The 16,587-nt window shown below is 50.1% G+C and overlaps 2 protein-coding genes across 14 annotated transcripts in view; one reads left to right on the top strand and one right to left on the bottom strand.

Moving 5' to 3' along the window:
- Positions 1-1,579: 1,579 nt before the first annotated feature.
- THAP9 (THAP domain containing 9) lies at positions 1,580-7,283 on the bottom strand. Its single transcript, XM_056359304.1, has 5 exons — positions 7,086-7,283; positions 6,808-7,003; positions 6,431-6,710; positions 5,533-5,683; positions 1,580-4,021 (listed from the first exon to the last, which is right to left on the bottom strand). The coding sequence occupies exons 1-5, from the start codon at positions 7,229-7,231 to the stop codon at positions 2,095-2,097; spliced, it is 2,700 nt and encodes an 899-aa protein (XP_056215279.1). The 5' UTR covers positions 7,232-7,283; the 3' UTR covers positions 1,580-2,094.
- A 256-nt stretch (positions 7,284-7,539) lies between these two features.
- SEC31A (SEC31 homolog A, COPII coat complex component) overlaps positions 7,540-16,587 on the top strand; it is a 45,456-nt gene continuing 36,408 nt past the window's right edge. For 9 of the 13 annotated variants that reach the window (XM_056359251.1, XM_056359241.1, XM_056359280.1 and 6 more), the window contains exons 1-7: positions 7,540-7,760; positions 8,048-8,281; positions 8,900-8,982; positions 9,533-9,656; positions 12,667-12,865; positions 14,214-14,309; positions 16,261-16,401. In XM_056359251.1, coding sequence (XP_056215226.1) covers positions 8,904-8,982; positions 9,533-9,656; positions 12,667-12,865; positions 14,214-14,309; positions 16,261-16,401 — 639 coding nt within the window. In that variant the 5' untranslated portion in view covers positions 7,540-7,760; positions 8,048-8,281; positions 8,900-8,903. The remainder of the gene's footprint in view (positions 7,761-8,047; positions 8,282-8,899; positions 8,983-9,532; positions 9,657-12,666; positions 12,866-14,213; positions 14,310-16,260; positions 16,402-16,587) is intronic. The other 4 variants (XM_056359290.1, XM_056359270.1, XM_056359259.1 and 1 more) reach the window with 2 other exon arrangements.

The following is a 16,587-nucleotide window of genomic DNA, read 5'->3' as shown; positions in this document are numbered from 1 at the left end:
CTGTAAAACTTCCGCAACATCTCTTGAAAACCTCTGTCATCAATATTTCAGTGAATTACAAAAGGATGTGTGAACTGTGGTGGTCATGAGTACAGGCAGGTCAGCCATGGCAATGCACAGAGGCTGACATCAGCCTGTATGCTTAGTGGTTTCTAGCTCAGTTCACCCATCAGCAGCAACTGCAGAAAACCCACGAGAAATTCAGAGGTGGGGGAGCTCTGTGCACAGCACACCTACTATATTCACAACTTCACCGCAGCAGCCAGGAGCTCATGCACATCTTCATGCAAGAGCTTCTTGTTTGGGAGGAGGCTCAGTATGAATCAAGCAAGACAGGCTGCCTCAGATGTAAACAGAAGTGGCAACAGGCTTATGTTCAGCTGAAAAAAATGCACAGCAAGGAAATGCCTGTTCCCTGGGGCTCAGCTCATACTGGGGCTCGAAGGTTTAGGCAATGCAAATGTTAAAACATTACGTGAGTGCAAACAATCTACCACTGGGATTTCGGCAGCATTTTGTCAGTGGTCCTAAAGATCTTATATGGGAGGGAAGCGGTTCCTGCAGAGTCTCTTGTAGGTGGAATGGCTCCATGGCAGCAACAGCTTCAACATGGGTTTTTTCATAGGTAACTGGACTGTGAAAACATCTATAGAGATTCTTGGTTTGCTACTCCCACCAGAGAACATACGAAGTTCTGCGGTGCTGCTGCTCTCAAAGCAGAGCCTGAAGAATTGAGTGCTTGAGCGCAGCACCTCTGCACCCGCCATGAGTGAGTAGGATTAAAGGGAGGAGGAAGAACCCAAACCAACCAGGGACGGTTTTGTCAAGTCACTAGTAGGCAGAATGGCACGTTGAATATTATTCCTGCCCTGGCACACAGTACATCATTTTTCATCCCATCTCCAACATGCAGCTCAAAAGTAACTTGAACAGCCAGAGTTATGTGGGAAATAGTTGCCTTGCATCTCTATGGATGCAAGTGCTGTTCTGCGTGGCAAAGGGAAGCCATTTAGCAGCAGTTACGGCAAACTCTCTATTCCAGGTAAAGCACTGCATACCAAGGCAGCTTCCTTGCCACAGCAATGAACTGACTGAAGAAGCCTGTCCTGCTTGGTGGCATTATATCTATGACTCAAGTCACCAGTGGAAACAGCATCTGAAGCTGAAACTGCCTTATGGCCTGTGCTGCAGGACACACAACAGCTCTGGGAGGACAGGGCCATGTGGCACAGTGGAGCGGGTGACCTGATGGGGCCATGTAATAGGACCTGAAACACACACCCTGCTGCAGCACACCCATATGCTGCTGCCTGGGGCTCCTGCCCAGAGAAGAGGGTGTCAGTGCCCCTGGGTACTGCTGGGCACAACAGTCTTGTCACAGTCTCAGCACTGCCCTCTCACCTCTGTGGAGAACAGCCTCTTTGCTGAGCATTCACTACCTCACCTGTAAAACATGGGGCTTTAAGGGATACAGTTTGATATCATAGTGCCCCTTCCAGGGGATTCAGGCTTAAGCAGCTTGTTTAGCTGTTTGATGAGACACGTAGGAGTAGAGATCAGAGCTTGTGTACAACTTGAGTGCCATTTTCTTTTCATGTCTTTATTTTCCTTTTAAAGTAAAAGCTCTGCAGGCTTTCTTGCCTCCAGCTTTTTTAAAGAAGATCTGCTTTGGTGAAATCAAAGTGCCAGCACACATGATCTCACCAACAGTGTGGAATACGCGTCAATTTTCTCCCCAAAAGAGTGCTTACAGCACTAAGCCACCCAGCACCTCTGCCACTTTGCCAAACACCTTGAGGAGCCATTGCTCATTGTGAACTGCCACGCAAATCTTGTGAAACATGCAGCTGCTTTGCAGGATTGCTAAATGGAACACAGGATCAGATGAACTTCCTTGCTTTGCTCAGCCAAACTCTGATCAGATGGTTAGTGGTGGCACAACACACCACCGCTTATCAACATCAGTTTTGCTGGGCAAATCGTGGGAAGATTTCCTCACATGTGTTGCCTGGACCTGGCCATCACCAAGCCTCAGTGGGGGACAGGCATCCTTGGAACAGCAGTGAGTACTTGTGACCCCATGTGGGTCTGGCTTCAGTGAGAGCCACCCAGCAGTGGTGATGGAAACAAATGTTTTCCCTTCAGTCTGTGCCCTCCACGATGGTATTTCAAGTTCAGGTGTTTGGCACAGTTTATTCTGATGTTTAAATAACATCGTGTTATTTCCTTTACTAGGATTGTGTAGTGATTGTTGATGCACAACTCCCCATCAAATAAATGGTTCATGAGAGTAGGGAAGAGGGAACTTTCTCCCAGAAGCTCCTGCAAGACTTTCTCTTCTAGAGACAAGCACCATAGCTTAGTGGTTTTGTTGCCGTCTCCTACTTCGCCATACCGGTTCAGGACTCGTTCCAAAATGTTTGTTATGTGGTACACACTTGCTGAGGGCAGACTCACTCCACCTAACTTTTTTATGTAAAGCACTGACCCGCATCCTGGCCTGCTGTCATCTGACTCAAAGAGGGAAGCAAGACAAGCCTCGCATTGCAAGTCAGAGGCTAATTGCTCAGCAACAAAGCCTGCGATGCAGGTGATGCTCTGTGCGTGCAGCGATAGGTCTGTCAGTGCATTACTCAGTGCAGAGCCATGCAAAAGAAGGCCTGCACAATAGGGGTACTCCTTTGTCAGTGTCTTCCCATGAGCTGGGTTATACTGAGCACGAATGCTGCCAAGGGTCAGATCTCTCCTGCGAGACAAGGATATGTCCAAGGAGCTTGTATTGCCTGCGCCGCTGCTGCGTGACAAGCCTGGTGCCAGGCTGCAGCTGGCCAGCAGTCTGTGGTAAGCGGCCTGGAACACAGTGCAGGTGGGGCTGCTGCCGCAGGCTTGCCGGAGGGCCCTGAGAAACAGCTCCAGTGGGTCAAGGCTGAAGGCACAGGCCAGGAGGTGGTGGGAAGGAGTGCCTTCTGGACATATGTAGTTGGTGTAAAGCCACTGGAGGCTTTCAGCATTGAGCAATAAACTCAGAAGACCTAGTCTGCGTTTGCTTTTAATAATGTATTTCCCCATAGAGTCTGTTAAAGTGGTGAAGGAGCTCTTGGCCTCATTAAAGAGGTGGCTTATTTTGGTGTAATCTACAGCTAGCAAAGGCCTTTCAAGTCCCCTTCTACAGGGACCTCTACCATGAAACACGTCGCACAGACGGCTCATCAAACGCACAAACTTGACGGTACCGCTGCAGTTCTGGAATGAGGCTAGGCCCAGCTTCTGGAGGTGTTCCAGTGCATCAGCAACACCCTCACTGAACAACAGGGTAGCAAGGTTGACCTTCAGGTGGTAACTCTCCTTACTCCCCAGTCTACATGACTTGGGACTGCATGGCTCTAACACCCTGTGCTCCTGCAAAGCTGCCAGCTCCACCACATGCTGCCACCACACGGTGTCACTGAGCCACTCTATCTTCTGGAAGCACTGCAGAGCATTCCTTATTAGCTGCAGCACATGGCAAATGTCAAAGAAGTACGTGATGCTGTGACCCGAGTCTGGCGGATGTTGGAAAGTGCACTGAATCCTTTCGGGATCTATCCTGATCCCCAGAGCTCTGGCAGTCTCAGCACCACGAGCGGTGGCACCTGACGTCACAGCCAACACCATGATGCCAATGTTGTTCAGCTTACTGATGGTCTGACGAAGCAGCTGAGCAAGTAAGTGGCCAGTCGTGCTGTTCACAAAGAAGTAGCCAAGTGGAGCCATCCAGGGACTCAAGGTGCCGACTGCCATGAGGATTATCGCTTCTGAGGCCAGCGGCGCTTCATCAGCATCAAGGATGCCTGCTCCCAAGTCAACAAAGCCTGTCAGGCGCTGCGTCTGTGGGTCCCACTCCTGCTGCTTCTGCAGGGACATGTCTTGTACCATCAGGGTGCAGTAGCGGTAGGCCCGTTCCCCACTCTCCACCTTTTCCTCAAGGCAGAGAAAAATGTCATTGCTGAAGCCTGCAGTAGCCTCATTAGTAGACAGCCAACTGGAGGGGTGAGGAGAGGAAAAACAGGATGTGATTAGGCAATCTGAGAAAACTGAAGCAACAGTCAGCACCTTTTACCTCTTAGGAGATATGGTCGGCCGTGCAGGGCAGGCAAAGGCACAGAGTATAAAGCAAGCAGCCCTGCCTTTCCTAATGCATACTCTGAGTTTCTTTTCTCACACCCTATGGGAAGCCAAATGAAAGTACTGACCATCGAGGGAAATAACAAAGCAGTTTCTTGCCTCTCCAACGTATAGGAAATCGGGACAACAGAAAAAAAAAATTAAACCAAATACAGAAGTACAAATCAGGGTATGCAGGGGGTCAGCAACACCAGGCTGCTCTCCTTCCCAGCTGGCTTTCTCCACGCTGTACATCGTACTCCAGTTTGGAAGATGGGAAAGCCTTGGCAGCCTGTGTGGAATGCTACTCCCTTTAATATGCTCCATCCACTAGCTCCTGGCACCCCTTCAAGCAGATTATTTGGAAGATACTGTGTGAAACCCCCACAGGCTGGCATGGACGTCTGTTATCTGTCGGGCATCCTCCAATTGCACTACAGGAATCTGAGATTCAAAACCTGTAGGGGGAGAGTTTCTTCAGCTTTTGTTTTGTGTGCTGTTACAACTGCACTCCTTGTTAATGGGTCTGATAGCAGTTCAGGTATTAAATTCTGAGCCTACGTAACTACTTGCCGTGAGTTACGCAAAGGAGTTATGATACAGAAGAATCTCCCTTCTGTAACTTTGAAACAGACACTTGTCAAGATTCACTAACTTCCCAGAGTCCTTGTGGGGCAAGGTGAGAAAAAACAAAGCTCTAGTCTAATTGCTTTATGCAGTCCTTCGCTTTCTCATGCCCTCTTCTTGACCACTCCCTTTTCCAGAAAACAGTCCCAAAGTTTTCCATGTTTAGTCCTATTGGTTTTCATTTCCTCTGCTGACACTTAATCCTGCCCATCTCTCCTCACCTGGTTTAGGCTGTTGGTGAAGTACTGCAGCGGCTCCCTTTACACTGCCTCCTGCTGCTGCTTTTTAGATGACCTTACTCGTATTTGCCCTTCCTTCCACTGTTCGGCTTGTCCGACCCCTCTCACAAGCCTGCACTGCACATCACAGGTCAAAAGCATGTGCCAATGCAGTAAAGCACCTGTTTTTTTGAATTCCTCCTTCCTCCACAGTGAACAGTAAACACATATAGGCCCTACAGCAGCTGAGGCCCTGAAATGTAGCTTTTCTTCACACATACTCATCTGGGAATACTCAGCAAACTCCACACTCCAAAATCGTTGGTGTGAGTAATGTGATAATCTCATGCTGTGACCCACATACCAACTCTCTGAGACGAGGTGTATCAATGTTTATTGACATTTGCTTCCTACTCTGCTTCTGTTACTTAAAGCAGAGGAAAAACTACTACCGCTGAATGTTTTCAGGACAGATCTGTTACGCATATTTGCTATACGAGTACCTGGCAATACACTCAGAATGAATGAATGAATAAAAACTTGCTTGGTCAGGCTGTGAGGATGAGGGAAGGGAAGAATCTTCTGCAGATAATCATAGGCCTTAACATGGTAGAGGTGGAGAATACAAGCGAATTGCCTCATTTCTGGTGAGTATTCTGTCATGTGCCTCCAGCTGTGTAACTCACAAGGCAGATCTGGTTAAAAAACCACAACAAAACAAAACAAAACAAACAAACCAAGAGCTTGTCAGCTTTAGAGAAGCAAATAAATCAGCTGGTAAGTTAACACAGGGATGTAAAATACAAACTGCACAATATAAAGCAATGGGGCAGCCTCTGGAATCGCTCGGTCCTGAAGCCTGACATGAAGAGCAGGGCTCAGCAATGCTGTCACTGTGCATCACTTCTTCCCAGAGAGAGGAATGGCTAGGGAGCATGTGGCCCACGCTCAGGCCAAGTCCCCAGCACGTCCTTCCCCTCTTTTCCCACCTAATACCACTCCCCAGTTTTGAGTAAAGGCTGTATCTTACAGGTGGGTGCTGCTGCTTCAGAGTGAGTGCAGGGAAGCCGTTAGCGGCCGACGGCAATTTGAAATGGCTTCTTCAGGCTCTGTTACTGGCACTGACAGAGCCCATGTCCGGACAGCACAGACAAGGGGGTTTTCCCATTCACAGACACCCTGGGGCCACCGGCCAGGTCTCATCTAACAGCCCTGGCGCCAGGTCCGACCCCAGCCTCGAGCAACTGCATTTTTAGGGAGATTTTAACACCTTGCAGCATTGGCGGTTGCATTCCAGACATAAAAACGGCAAAGCCTTTGCGCTACAGTTTCCCAACGGCTGCGGATTACCGATGCCAGAAAATTACAGGACTGCATGAAACCCGCGGCGAGGGAACGGGGACCCCGCGACGCCGGGCCCCAGCAAACGCCCCCAGCGGTACCTGCAACCAGGGCCTGCAGCAAACTCACGGTTTCCTCGGGAAGCTGCTGTGTATCGACCAGCTCCATCAGGATGCTGGCCACCCTTGCGGGCTGCTGCGCGGCGGGGCGGCTCCCGGCCGCGGGGGGAGGCTTCTGCGGGGGGGCCGGGGCCGGCCGCGCCTCCGCGCCCGCTGCGCGCTGCCCCGCCGCGGTGTAGCTGTGGTCCTCGGCGGCGGGGGTGAGGCCCGCCTGCCTCAGGGCTCGGGCGGGGGGGCTCCGCCGGCCGGCGCCCCGCGGCTCCTGGCAGGGGAAGGAGAGGGGCGGTGAGCGCCTAGCGGGGCCAGCACAGCTTCCTAGCGGGGGAAGGAGAGGGGAGGGCGGCCGGCAGCGCACGCACCGGGCGGGGGAAGCGGGAGGGCACGGCCCCCCGCCTCAGCTTGCGCCGCATCCCGTAGCGCTCGAAGTCGGCCTCGGTGAAGTGCCGCGAGCAGAGCATGGCGCTGGGGCCCGGCCGCCAGGCCTGGCGGCTCCGCGGGTCCACGCGGTTCACGGCGCGGATCCACTCACGGCGCTGCGCGGCGTCCACCGGGAACCTACGGGGGAGGGGAGAGAGGGAGCCGCTCGCCCCGCCCGGGCGGGACGCGGGGTGCCGCCACGGGGGACGGCCGCACTCACTGGTGGAAGGAGATGCCGCGCTCCCGGCTCCGCCCGTTGTCGCGGGTGGTGCAGCCCAGCGCCGAGCAGCTCCGCGTCATGGCTGCCCCCCAGCACCGCCGCGCCGCGCCGGCACGACCGGCCCGGCACGGAACGCGATGGCCCATTGGCTGACACCGCCTGCCCGTCTAGCTTTCTCCTTCCCAATTGGCTCGCAAGCCGCGACAGCTCCGCCTCCGCGTCGGAAGACGCTTCTCCATTGGCGGGCGGCCGCTGCGGGCCGCCTCCTAGCGGTGTTGCAGTTCCGCCTCGGTCTGATGTAAGCAGGGAAAGCGGACGGTAGGAATGGGAAGAGAACGGAGCCAACCGGTAGTGGTGGTGGAGGGAGAGGTAGCCAATGACAAGCGGCGATCCTCGCAACCAATGGCAGCAGCGCCACCGTCTGTATATATAGCAGGGCCGGGAAAGCGCGCTGCCTTTCCCGCCGCGGCCTGGTAGGGGCGGGGCTGCTGTGCGCGGCTGCCCGGTGCGCCGGGGCCTGTGCGCGTGGTCGCTCCTCCGCGCCGAGGCGGGAGCCGCAGCCGCGCCATGGGGCCGGGGCAGCACCCGCCCCAGGCACAGGTTCCGCCCGCTGTGCGGCCGCAGGCTCCGGCGGCGGGAGGTGGCAGCGGAGCTGTGCTCCAGCTGCTGTGAGAGGTGGGTCAGGGGCTGCGCCCGCAGCCGGCGGGTCGGTACCTCAGGCGTGCGGGTGCTGTGCTTCCCCCCCCGCGCCGTCCCGCGAGGCGGAGGAGCCCTTTGTCGGCCTGGCACCTGTCCGATGATGAGCCTCTCTGCTGTTCACATCATGACAGCGCCGTGATTACTGCTGTTGAGCTGAGGAGGACAGGCGGCCCCGGAGTCCCCCCGGCCGCACCCGCTTTCCCCCGGTTGCTCTACACCCCGGCGGGGCGGCCGCCCCTAATGTCTGTCTCCCTCTTTCCCAGGGCCGACCGCTGTTCCTGCCCCCAGGAGCCCGGAGGAGAGCCTGCAGGAGCCACAGGCACGTCCCCCCGCACACCGGCCGCTTCCCGCGCCGGGCGGCCGGCCGGGCCCCCCCCACTCCCCCCCCGCCCCGCGCCCGGAAGGCGCCGGGCGCGCCCGGAAACAGCGGCCGGAGGCGGGGCCGTGGCTGCCACGTTGGAGCGGGCCGGGGCCGGGTGAGCGGCGGGGACGCGGAGGTGAGGCGAGGCGGACACCCTCACCCTCGTTTTCCGCCTTTTTTCCCTTTAATTCCGGGGCGCCCGTGCCGGTGGGCGAGGCGGCCCGCGGACGCCGGCCGTGCGCGGTGTTCCGACGGCGGGCAGAGCCCCGGGGTGCTCAAGTGAGACCCAGAAGCGGAGCGGTGGGGGCTTCGCAGCGGTGTGCCGCGCTCCGAGCCGGCTGGCGGCGGGGGTCTGGCGGGGCTTTGCTCCAGGCGGGTCTGCGCCGTGGGTCGAGGCAGGGGGCTGCCGTGGGGTGCCCGGCGTGTGCCTCCATGCCACCAGAGGAAGGGTTTTCAGAGCGGTTGGAGCTTTGCCCACATTTTCCTTTATTATGGTCTGTTCAGCAACTGTCAGTTTCCTCTGTGTACCCTCTGTGTTATTATGCCAACGGAGAATTACTCATCCCCTTCCTCCTGGGTGTGCGCTGGAGGGGATGGCTTTGGGATGTGCGGATGTGTGTCTGTCTGTGGATATCCTTAGGAAAGCAATCACCCTGGCAGCTTCTGCCAAGTCCAAATGCAGCTGCTGAAATTGTGGCAGTGCCATCTCCCCTTGCTCCCTTTAAGCGTTGTTTTTCTTGGTTTTATTTTTTAGTGAAATGAAGCTGAAGGAAATTGATCGCACTGCCATGCAGGCATGGAGCCCTGCCCAGCAGCACCCAATTTACCTGGCTACAGGTGAGCTTCTGGGAAGTGTGTGCTAGCAGGCCTTGGACTACGTGTGGTGGCTGCCGTGAAGTGGTTGTAACTGAAAGCTGTAGGAGTTATTTCATGTCCTGAAGGCAGGAGCGGGGTATATGCTGTGCTGTCTTTAGTGGAGTTCTCTAGTTGTGTCACGCGTGAAAAAAAGCTTTACATTCTGCAAGTGACAGCAAACATCCTCTTCTTGCTGCCAGTGTAAGTTGACAGCAATCTGAACCACTAGTTTTCTGTCTCCTGCGGCTCATTTCTAACTTTGATCATTTTCTGTGCATCGTCATGGGGGGGAGAAAAAGCACTTGCCCAAAGCTTTTCCTGTTCTTGCTGGTTAAGAAATGCCTAGAGGGGGAATCATGGGGAGGAGAGCTATATAGAACTACATCCAAATAACAGAAACAGAAACTTGTCCTCATTTCACAATCCTTTTCGCATTGCAAGGATGATGTTTTTATTCCCCTCCTTGTACTGCTTTTGCAGTTGATCTTTTGTGTATCATGGCTTTCTCACTGCCAAGCATCCTTCTTTGCAGGTACATCAGCTCAGCAGCTGGATGCAACCTTCAGTACCAGTGCTTCTCTAGAAATATTTGAGTTGGACTTATCGGACCCCTCACTGGATATGAAATCCTGTGCCACCTTCTCTTCCTCTCACAGGTAAGCAGCGGGGTTGTAAGGGAAAAGTAATGGCTGTAGAATTGTTACACGTGTGTGGAAAGGCTGCTTTGTGAGGTTTATTTGCAGTTGTTAAGGAGAGGAGCAGAAGTTCAGTGCTGAAGGATGAAGGCACCTGAGTGTCATTGCTGTTGTGGGACAGTGAGATGTCATTGTGAAGGCAGTGAGCTTGGACTCCAAGGAGCTGCAAGCAGCTCATGCTCTGACATAAACCTGAAAAAATCTTGCATTGGTTGGTAGGTTTGAGTATGTATGCAGGCCATTTATCTTCGGGAGCCTCTGCGATTCTTCAGAGAACAGAAGGAAATGTGAAATTATGACAATGCAGTCACAACTTTTCACATTGCCCCATCCTGTTTGCATTTAGGTATTTCAAGGAGACTCCTGTAACGTAACTAAACTGGGTCATGTTGTGTGTGTGTATTATCATACCTCAACCCGCAGCTGGGAAGCCAAGTTCCTGACTGTGAAAGTCCACTTAACTCATAGTTCCTTACCATGCATTTGTCCAAGGAAATAGTTAGCATCAGAGCATCCAGTTTCCATCTTGGAAGCATTTGTAGTGGCTCTCTGGTGGCTATTTCAGTGGCTACTGCTTCTTGTGGGTAAGCTGAAAAAACTTGGGTGGAAGCACAGGATGTTTCTGTGGGTAGATGAGGTGGTAACAATTTCCATTGCCATTGGATTGGATCCATGGCTTTTTCATACCAGCCTCAGTGTTGGCATAACCACTCTTTTCCCTGGTGACCTGAAATCATGTGAGTGGAGGTGCAGGCAATTACAGTGTTTTCACAGTATGTTCAAGTGAGAATTTGACACTTCTAGAGAAGCAATTCATCTCCTCCACCTCTGACATGAGCAGAAAGGAATTGGACTTGAGTCTTCGTTATCTGTGCTAAACAGTTAACTTTAAGAACTAAGGACCTACAACTATTCTAAAGTTCTTGACCACGTGAAGTTGGCTTGTTTCCTGGAGGCTGCGTTGCTTATGAACGACTTGAGAGGGGTTGAAATTGTGTGCAATTGCCCACAGTAAGATTGTGACCCTGCTTGAGGATGCTCTTCTGATTTCAGTAGAAAATGGTTGTGGTTGCTTTTGCAGGAGGAAGCACAAGGTGTTAGGCTGCTGGTTTTGTGCCATGTCAGTTTTGTTGTAATGATTTGTGGGGCTGGCAGAGCAGTTGTGCTGGCTGGCAGCTCGAAGTCTGTGCCCTGCAGTTGTCTGTGTTTTAGTACATGGGGCTCCTGAGAAACCACCACAGCCTCTGTTCGATGCCCTGCACTGTGGCCAAAGCTGATGTTAACAGGTTCTACTGACCTGCTGGGAGCAGGATGAGGTGCTTGGTCTTTTAAAATTTCCTGGTTCTACCTAGCTTTAACTATGACTGGGATTTTTCAAGGCTTGCCAAGTGTCTTTTGCTTACTGAATTTCAAAAAAATACTCCTTATAGCCAGGGTGCAGTGCTGCTTTGAAAGTACTTCCCTTAGTGAGCAGCACAAGAATTTGACTTTGCTCCAGAAAATGCGTTACAAGGGAAGTTGATTACTATTTTTTTTTAATTAAGGATAACAAGGAATGCCCCAGCTAGCAATGTATATGCCAGGCTTTATTTTGGTTTGCAGCAAGTGAAAATGTCCAGGTGGTTAAACCTGCAAAAGATAAATCCGGCAACAAGCTTTGTTAATTGTCCTTCAAGGAAAGTTTTGCACTGTTTTTATAGAGCTTTATGTTATCTTGCAAAGAGCAAGGGGCAAGGAGAAAGCAATTGCACAGTTAACTGTTTTCTGTTCCTCACTGTTTTCTGCCTTCGTTTTGGATTATCTGAAGTCCCCTTGAATCTTGCTAGTGGTGTAACACTACTGCCCAGACACCTCTGCTGATCACTTTGTTTTCTTGTAACCTTGCAGTTAGGTGCAGAAGTTTAAAAATTGTACCCGGAGAAGGGAATGTCTGATATTGCAGACCCATTTCCATTCTTTGGTGAACCCACACTGTGACCTGAACACTGCAGTAGGAGGCTGAGCACTTGGCTGTTATTGTATTTCTCACCCAGTATATGCTCTTTCTTTCTAGCTTTCTGCACTATGTATTTTACCATGGTGAAGTTGCTGTGACCTAAAGTAATTACTTGAAGATTGTCCAGAGATAACAGAGATTAATAACAACACAGTGAATGCTAAAGTAACTCCTTGCTACCTTCCAGTCAATGTGGGTTTGCTTTTTGCTTGCATAAGAGCTGATAAGTGTGTGTTAATTTTCTGTAGAAAAAATTCATTCTTTGCGTGGTTGAATACACAGGCATGCTGTTTTGCATGTGCAGCAGGTTCATTTAGTTGACGGAAATTTGGGTATTTGCCGATGGACACGGTGGTGTGAAAATAATTCATTTCTAGTAGTAGGTTTAATTCCTCTTTATTTAGTATGGTTAACAGATTGTGGTCCAAGAGATGTCTGTGATGTGAACAAACAACTTGCTGAGCCTCCAGTATAGCGGATGAAACACTTGCACATCCAGAAGCACAGATACAGAAAAGGATTTGGAATTTTTCTAGTTCCATCTTTTTCCTCTCTTGTATGGAGAGCTGTTCACAAATAGCAGAGGTTTACCTCCAGGCTGTGGCTGAATGGACTTACAGTCCTTACTTCAATTACTCCTGTTTTTTTTCAGAGGTGAGCTCAAAATCACATGCAGTTGGGAGCACTTACCTGATTTTGCAGTCAGGAGATGAGAGATGTTATTGGTTCGGTATGTCGTGACTTTGTGTCTTGATAATGAGCAGAATTGTGACACTTTGTACTTACAACCCTTTCCATCAGAAATACAGAGACTCATTCTTAAGGAGAGCTGTGGGCAGTCTTTTCTCTGATCTGTGTGCTCCATCTGTTAGCAGAAGTCTGGAGGCCTTAGCTGGAACGATCAAAACGGGGTGCATCAGTGTACGTGGAGTCAGTGGTGGGTGATTGTAGACTGGGGACCACTGTGTCTTACAGGTACCACAAGCTGATCTGGGGGCCGCACAGCATGAACTCAGGTGAAAGAGTCTCTGGAGTCCTGATTGCTGGAGGTGAAAATGGAAATGTCATCCTGTACGACCCAGCCAAAGTCATAGCTGGAGATGCTGAAGTAGTAATTGCTCAGAAGGACAAGCACACGGGACCAGTAAGAGCACTTGATGTCAACATGTTCCAGGTTGGTTTTCTGCTGCTCTTCTAGATGAGTGGCCTGTCTTAACTTGTAACTTTAAATGTTTCTGTCCCCTTCCCCTCCCCTGAAAAGCATGTGTTTGAGTATCTGTTTGTATTTAGTAGGAAAAACCTGTCCTGTTACTGGTATTTCAGGGTGGGGAATGAAAGATTTTAAGGTGTCTGGTTCATTCCTTCCACTTGTCAGTTCACCCTGTCAATTTAGTGGATCTTTTTAGCTCAGCTTGCATTACATGTAAAGTAGAGGTGGTTTTCTGTGGTATTTTAAGCTAGTCTACGGGTTTTTAGCTCCTGTGTACTGTGCCAATATTGTTGTTATCGCATGGGGAGTATTTACATGCTCTCACTCATGTTTCTGGTGACATCAGAATTTAGGTACCCCCTTTGTGGAGGGTGGGTAGGGTCAGTCTTCAAGACCTCTAAGTATTATTAAGTGGAAAGAGGAGACAGAACAGGAAACAGGGTGATGTGGCCTCTCTAGCAGAAGAGCTCTCAAAACTGACAAGCTTTCCTCCATCACTAATGAGCATTTACTTCCTTCTAAATACAGTGGATTGTTTTTTCCCTTGTCCCCACCAGCTGCATGAGAATTCAGTTGAATTAGTTTCCTAAATAGCACTTCTGTCCCTGCACGCTTGCTTTCAGCCATGCTGCCCTGTATTCATTGTGTCCTCCCTGAATCACTTGCTTTTCCTTTCTGCCTGTTATGAAGTCAGGACTTGCTTGTCCCCAGCTAGCCGCAGTGTGCGATCAAAGGGTGCTCGATGCCCTCTGCTCCGGTCACTCTGCCTGGACTTCTGCATCCCAGGCACAGGATTGCCCTAGATGATTGTCCTCGCTGTGGGCAGGGTGCTGTCCACTGCTGGAGCCATGAATGCCATGCTGCTTCCAGCCAACCCTGCGTGTTGCCATCTGCCCAGAGCAAAGCTCTGCGGTGCAACCTGCAGTGGCAGTAGCTGCACCACTGCTTCCTCGTCTGCCCCCTCACAGAAGTGTCATTGCTTTTTGCTCACCCGTCCACGGTTGCACCTCTGCAGCCTCCTCATAGGTGTTTGCCAAGACCAAAATCCCTATTCTGTGGAATGGTTATTCACTGCATGGCATTCCAGTCTAGTGCAGCATGTGGATTTATTTAATTAGCTCAGTCTTACCTGAAATTTAAAAAAAAAAAATTGCTTTTTTTCCACTAAGCTGGTCTGTGTGAGCCAAAGGCTGTATCCTAAGCTGACAGGAGAAATTGGTACAGTCCTGTGGGTCTGACGCCTCCCAGCAGCTAAGACTGTGAATGCTGATGCTGAAAATACTCTTTTAACATCTATTAATGTGTCTTACAGACTAATCTGGTGGCCTCTGGTGCTAATGAGTCAGAAATCTACATCTGGGACTTGAACAATTTTGCCACACCAATGACACCAGGAGTGAAGACACAGGTACCGGATTTGTATTTGTTAAATGCTGCGGAGCAGACTAATGAAAAATATGCTGTCACTTAAGCTGAACGCTCATTGAAGCATACAGTTCTAAAGGTGACAGGTGGGAGGAAAGCCTTTTGAAGTCTAACTGGGGTGGCAGTTAATTGTAGTTAGGCATGAGCTATGTTTCTGGCAATGTTAGATACAGCCCTTAAGGAGTGGTACAACAGATCACTCTGTATCACAATAAAGAAAAATAGGTGTCTGCATGTTGTTCTCCAGTGGCTTTCCCAAAGGCCAGCAAAAATAGGCTTCTGTTGGTACTTAATTTTTGTAATGTGTTTATTGGACTTTCTGAGTCTAATAAAAGGAGTATGAGATGTTTTTCACCTTCTGACATGCCTGTGACTCAAAGCATATGGCAGCCCATGTCTGTAAGGACACTACTCTGAGTGGCAGCCTGGGGAGCTTTCAGAAGGAAGCCAGTCATGACAGCACTGTTTTGCCACACATTGTCTCGAGCCGTGACTTTTTTTGCCCAGCTCCATACAAGGATGACTGGATGCTGTAGCTGTTTTAGCCCCTGGAGTGTGGTTTCCTGGTTGTGCCTGCAAGTGGAAGCATGGACAGGTTCGCGCGATGAGTGGTTTGCTCTGCTTTCCGTGCAGCAACCCTGGGTGTGCAGTCATGTTTATCCATAGCAGACCTGCAGTTTTGGCTGGCTTCACAAGCAGTTGATAGACATCTTCATGTGGTGGGATTTTATTTTTTAGAAAGTTGTGTTTGGCTGGGGAAAGCTTAAGTATCCCCTTGGTCTTTGAGAAACGATGCATTTTATCAAGCAACAACATCAAGCAGAGTTTCTCAGATTACACCACTTGATATAACCAGAACGGTTACACGTCTTCCAGTCTTCCTCTGCATGTTTCACTTATGCATGAGTCTGAAGATCATGAAGGTACAGATTGAGGAAAATAGAAAGAAGATAAAAAGCAGCTACTGAGAAGTCAGAAGATGAGGCAGTAGGCTTGGCCAGTTACCTTCATTTTTTCAGGGAGTGTTTAATTGCTATGCTTAAGGGCCAGGGTTTAGCCTGTGTCCCTAAAAGATGATCTAGAGGGGGCAAGAGGGGAAAATGGGACGACACACAACAGCCTTTAGTACTTTGGGCCTTGTCAGGGAGATAGAAGAACAGGAAGAAACTGTTTCAGTGCATTTCTGTAGCTGTTACAAAAATTGCACAAGAAGTTTGTGGTTACTGGAAAACAAGTTTATTACCGCATGAAAATTTGGAGATAAAGTGAGAAAATGGGATGAGAATTACTCTTCAAAGATTTTTAATTTAAACTCTGTGTATTTGGATACTTTGTTTAGTCAGAGTCATTTATTATCACGTGGGAATTTTGGAGGACACTTCAGTTAAAGATCCCTGTATAAGATTCTTATGTCTAACAGTAATTTTTTTAGGCTGGGGAATCTTTTAGTCCATATGCTTAGTGACAGTTGGAAATAGTGCAACAAAGGCTGAGTTAACATTGCTTTTAATTCTTGATCTAAAATTAAGCAGCTGAGGGGGGGTGTTGTGTTTAAAAAAATACCTAGAATTCCTTCAAGCAAGTTTTTAAGTCAAAACCTAATAATCCAAGGGAAAAGGGCAGTTCATATACCTGGCTATAATATTTCCATAGAGTAATTTGCTGTTCTTGAAGGCAGTTGTGCTTAGTCGTCTTTAAGTGACTGATATATCATGTTGTAAAGCAGAAAATGCAGATTTTGGAGAAATACTAGCAGTTTATAAATCAGGATTTTCAGGCATTCTACCCTACAGCATGTGTACATAGGAAACCAGAACACATGCAATACCTGGGATGGGTCTCCTTGCAGATGTGTCTTTTAGCAAGTCCTGAAAATAATGTGTTTTGAGTCTTTGATTTGGAAAGACTGAGACAGGCTGTTCTCTGTGTGTCAGCCTCTTGAGGACATCAGCTGCATCGCATGGAACAGGCAAGTCCAGCATATCCTGGCATCTGCCAGCCCTAGTGGCCGAACTACTGTGTGGGATCTCAGAAAGAATGAACCCATCATCAAAGTCAGTGACCACAATAACCGGGTGAGTTGGCTCTCGCAGGGGTGCACAGATGCTTGTGGAGAGGTGTGGGGTGCCTCTTAGCATGTGGGGTCAGGTCATAGCACCCCTTCTTACGTGGCATAAAGATACTGGTGCCTGGCCCATTCTTATACAATGTACTAAATATCTAACGCATTCTCTTAAAAGGCTATGTATATGCGGAGGGGT

This window comes from Falco biarmicus, chromosome 1 (genome assembly GCF_023638135.1).
Source record: "Falco biarmicus isolate bFalBia1 chromosome 1, bFalBia1.pri, whole genome shotgun sequence".
Taxonomy (NCBI): Eukaryota; Metazoa; Chordata; class Aves; order Falconiformes; family Falconidae; genus Falco; species Falco biarmicus.
The sequence above is the reverse complement of the archived record's forward strand: the minus strand, read 5'-3'. Positions and strand labels throughout refer to the sequence as shown.

What these genes read in the sequence shown, in the direction of transcription:
- THAP9 (XM_056359304.1), bottom strand. Translation starts at nt 7,231, where the DNA reads ATGGGCCATCGCGTTCCGTGCCGGGCCGGTCGTGCCGGCGCGGCGCGG. An exon ending in CGCGGCATCTCCTTCCACCA is followed by an intron (nt 7,004 to 7,085) that starts GTGAGTGCGGCC and finishes CCTCCCCCGTAG; the next exon opens with GTTCCCGGTGGACGCCGCGC. An exon ending in GCTGCAGGCCCTGGTTGCAG is followed by an intron (nt 5,684 to 6,430) that starts GTACCGCTGGGG and finishes TTTTTTAACCAG; the next exon opens with ATCTGCCTTGTGAGTTACAC.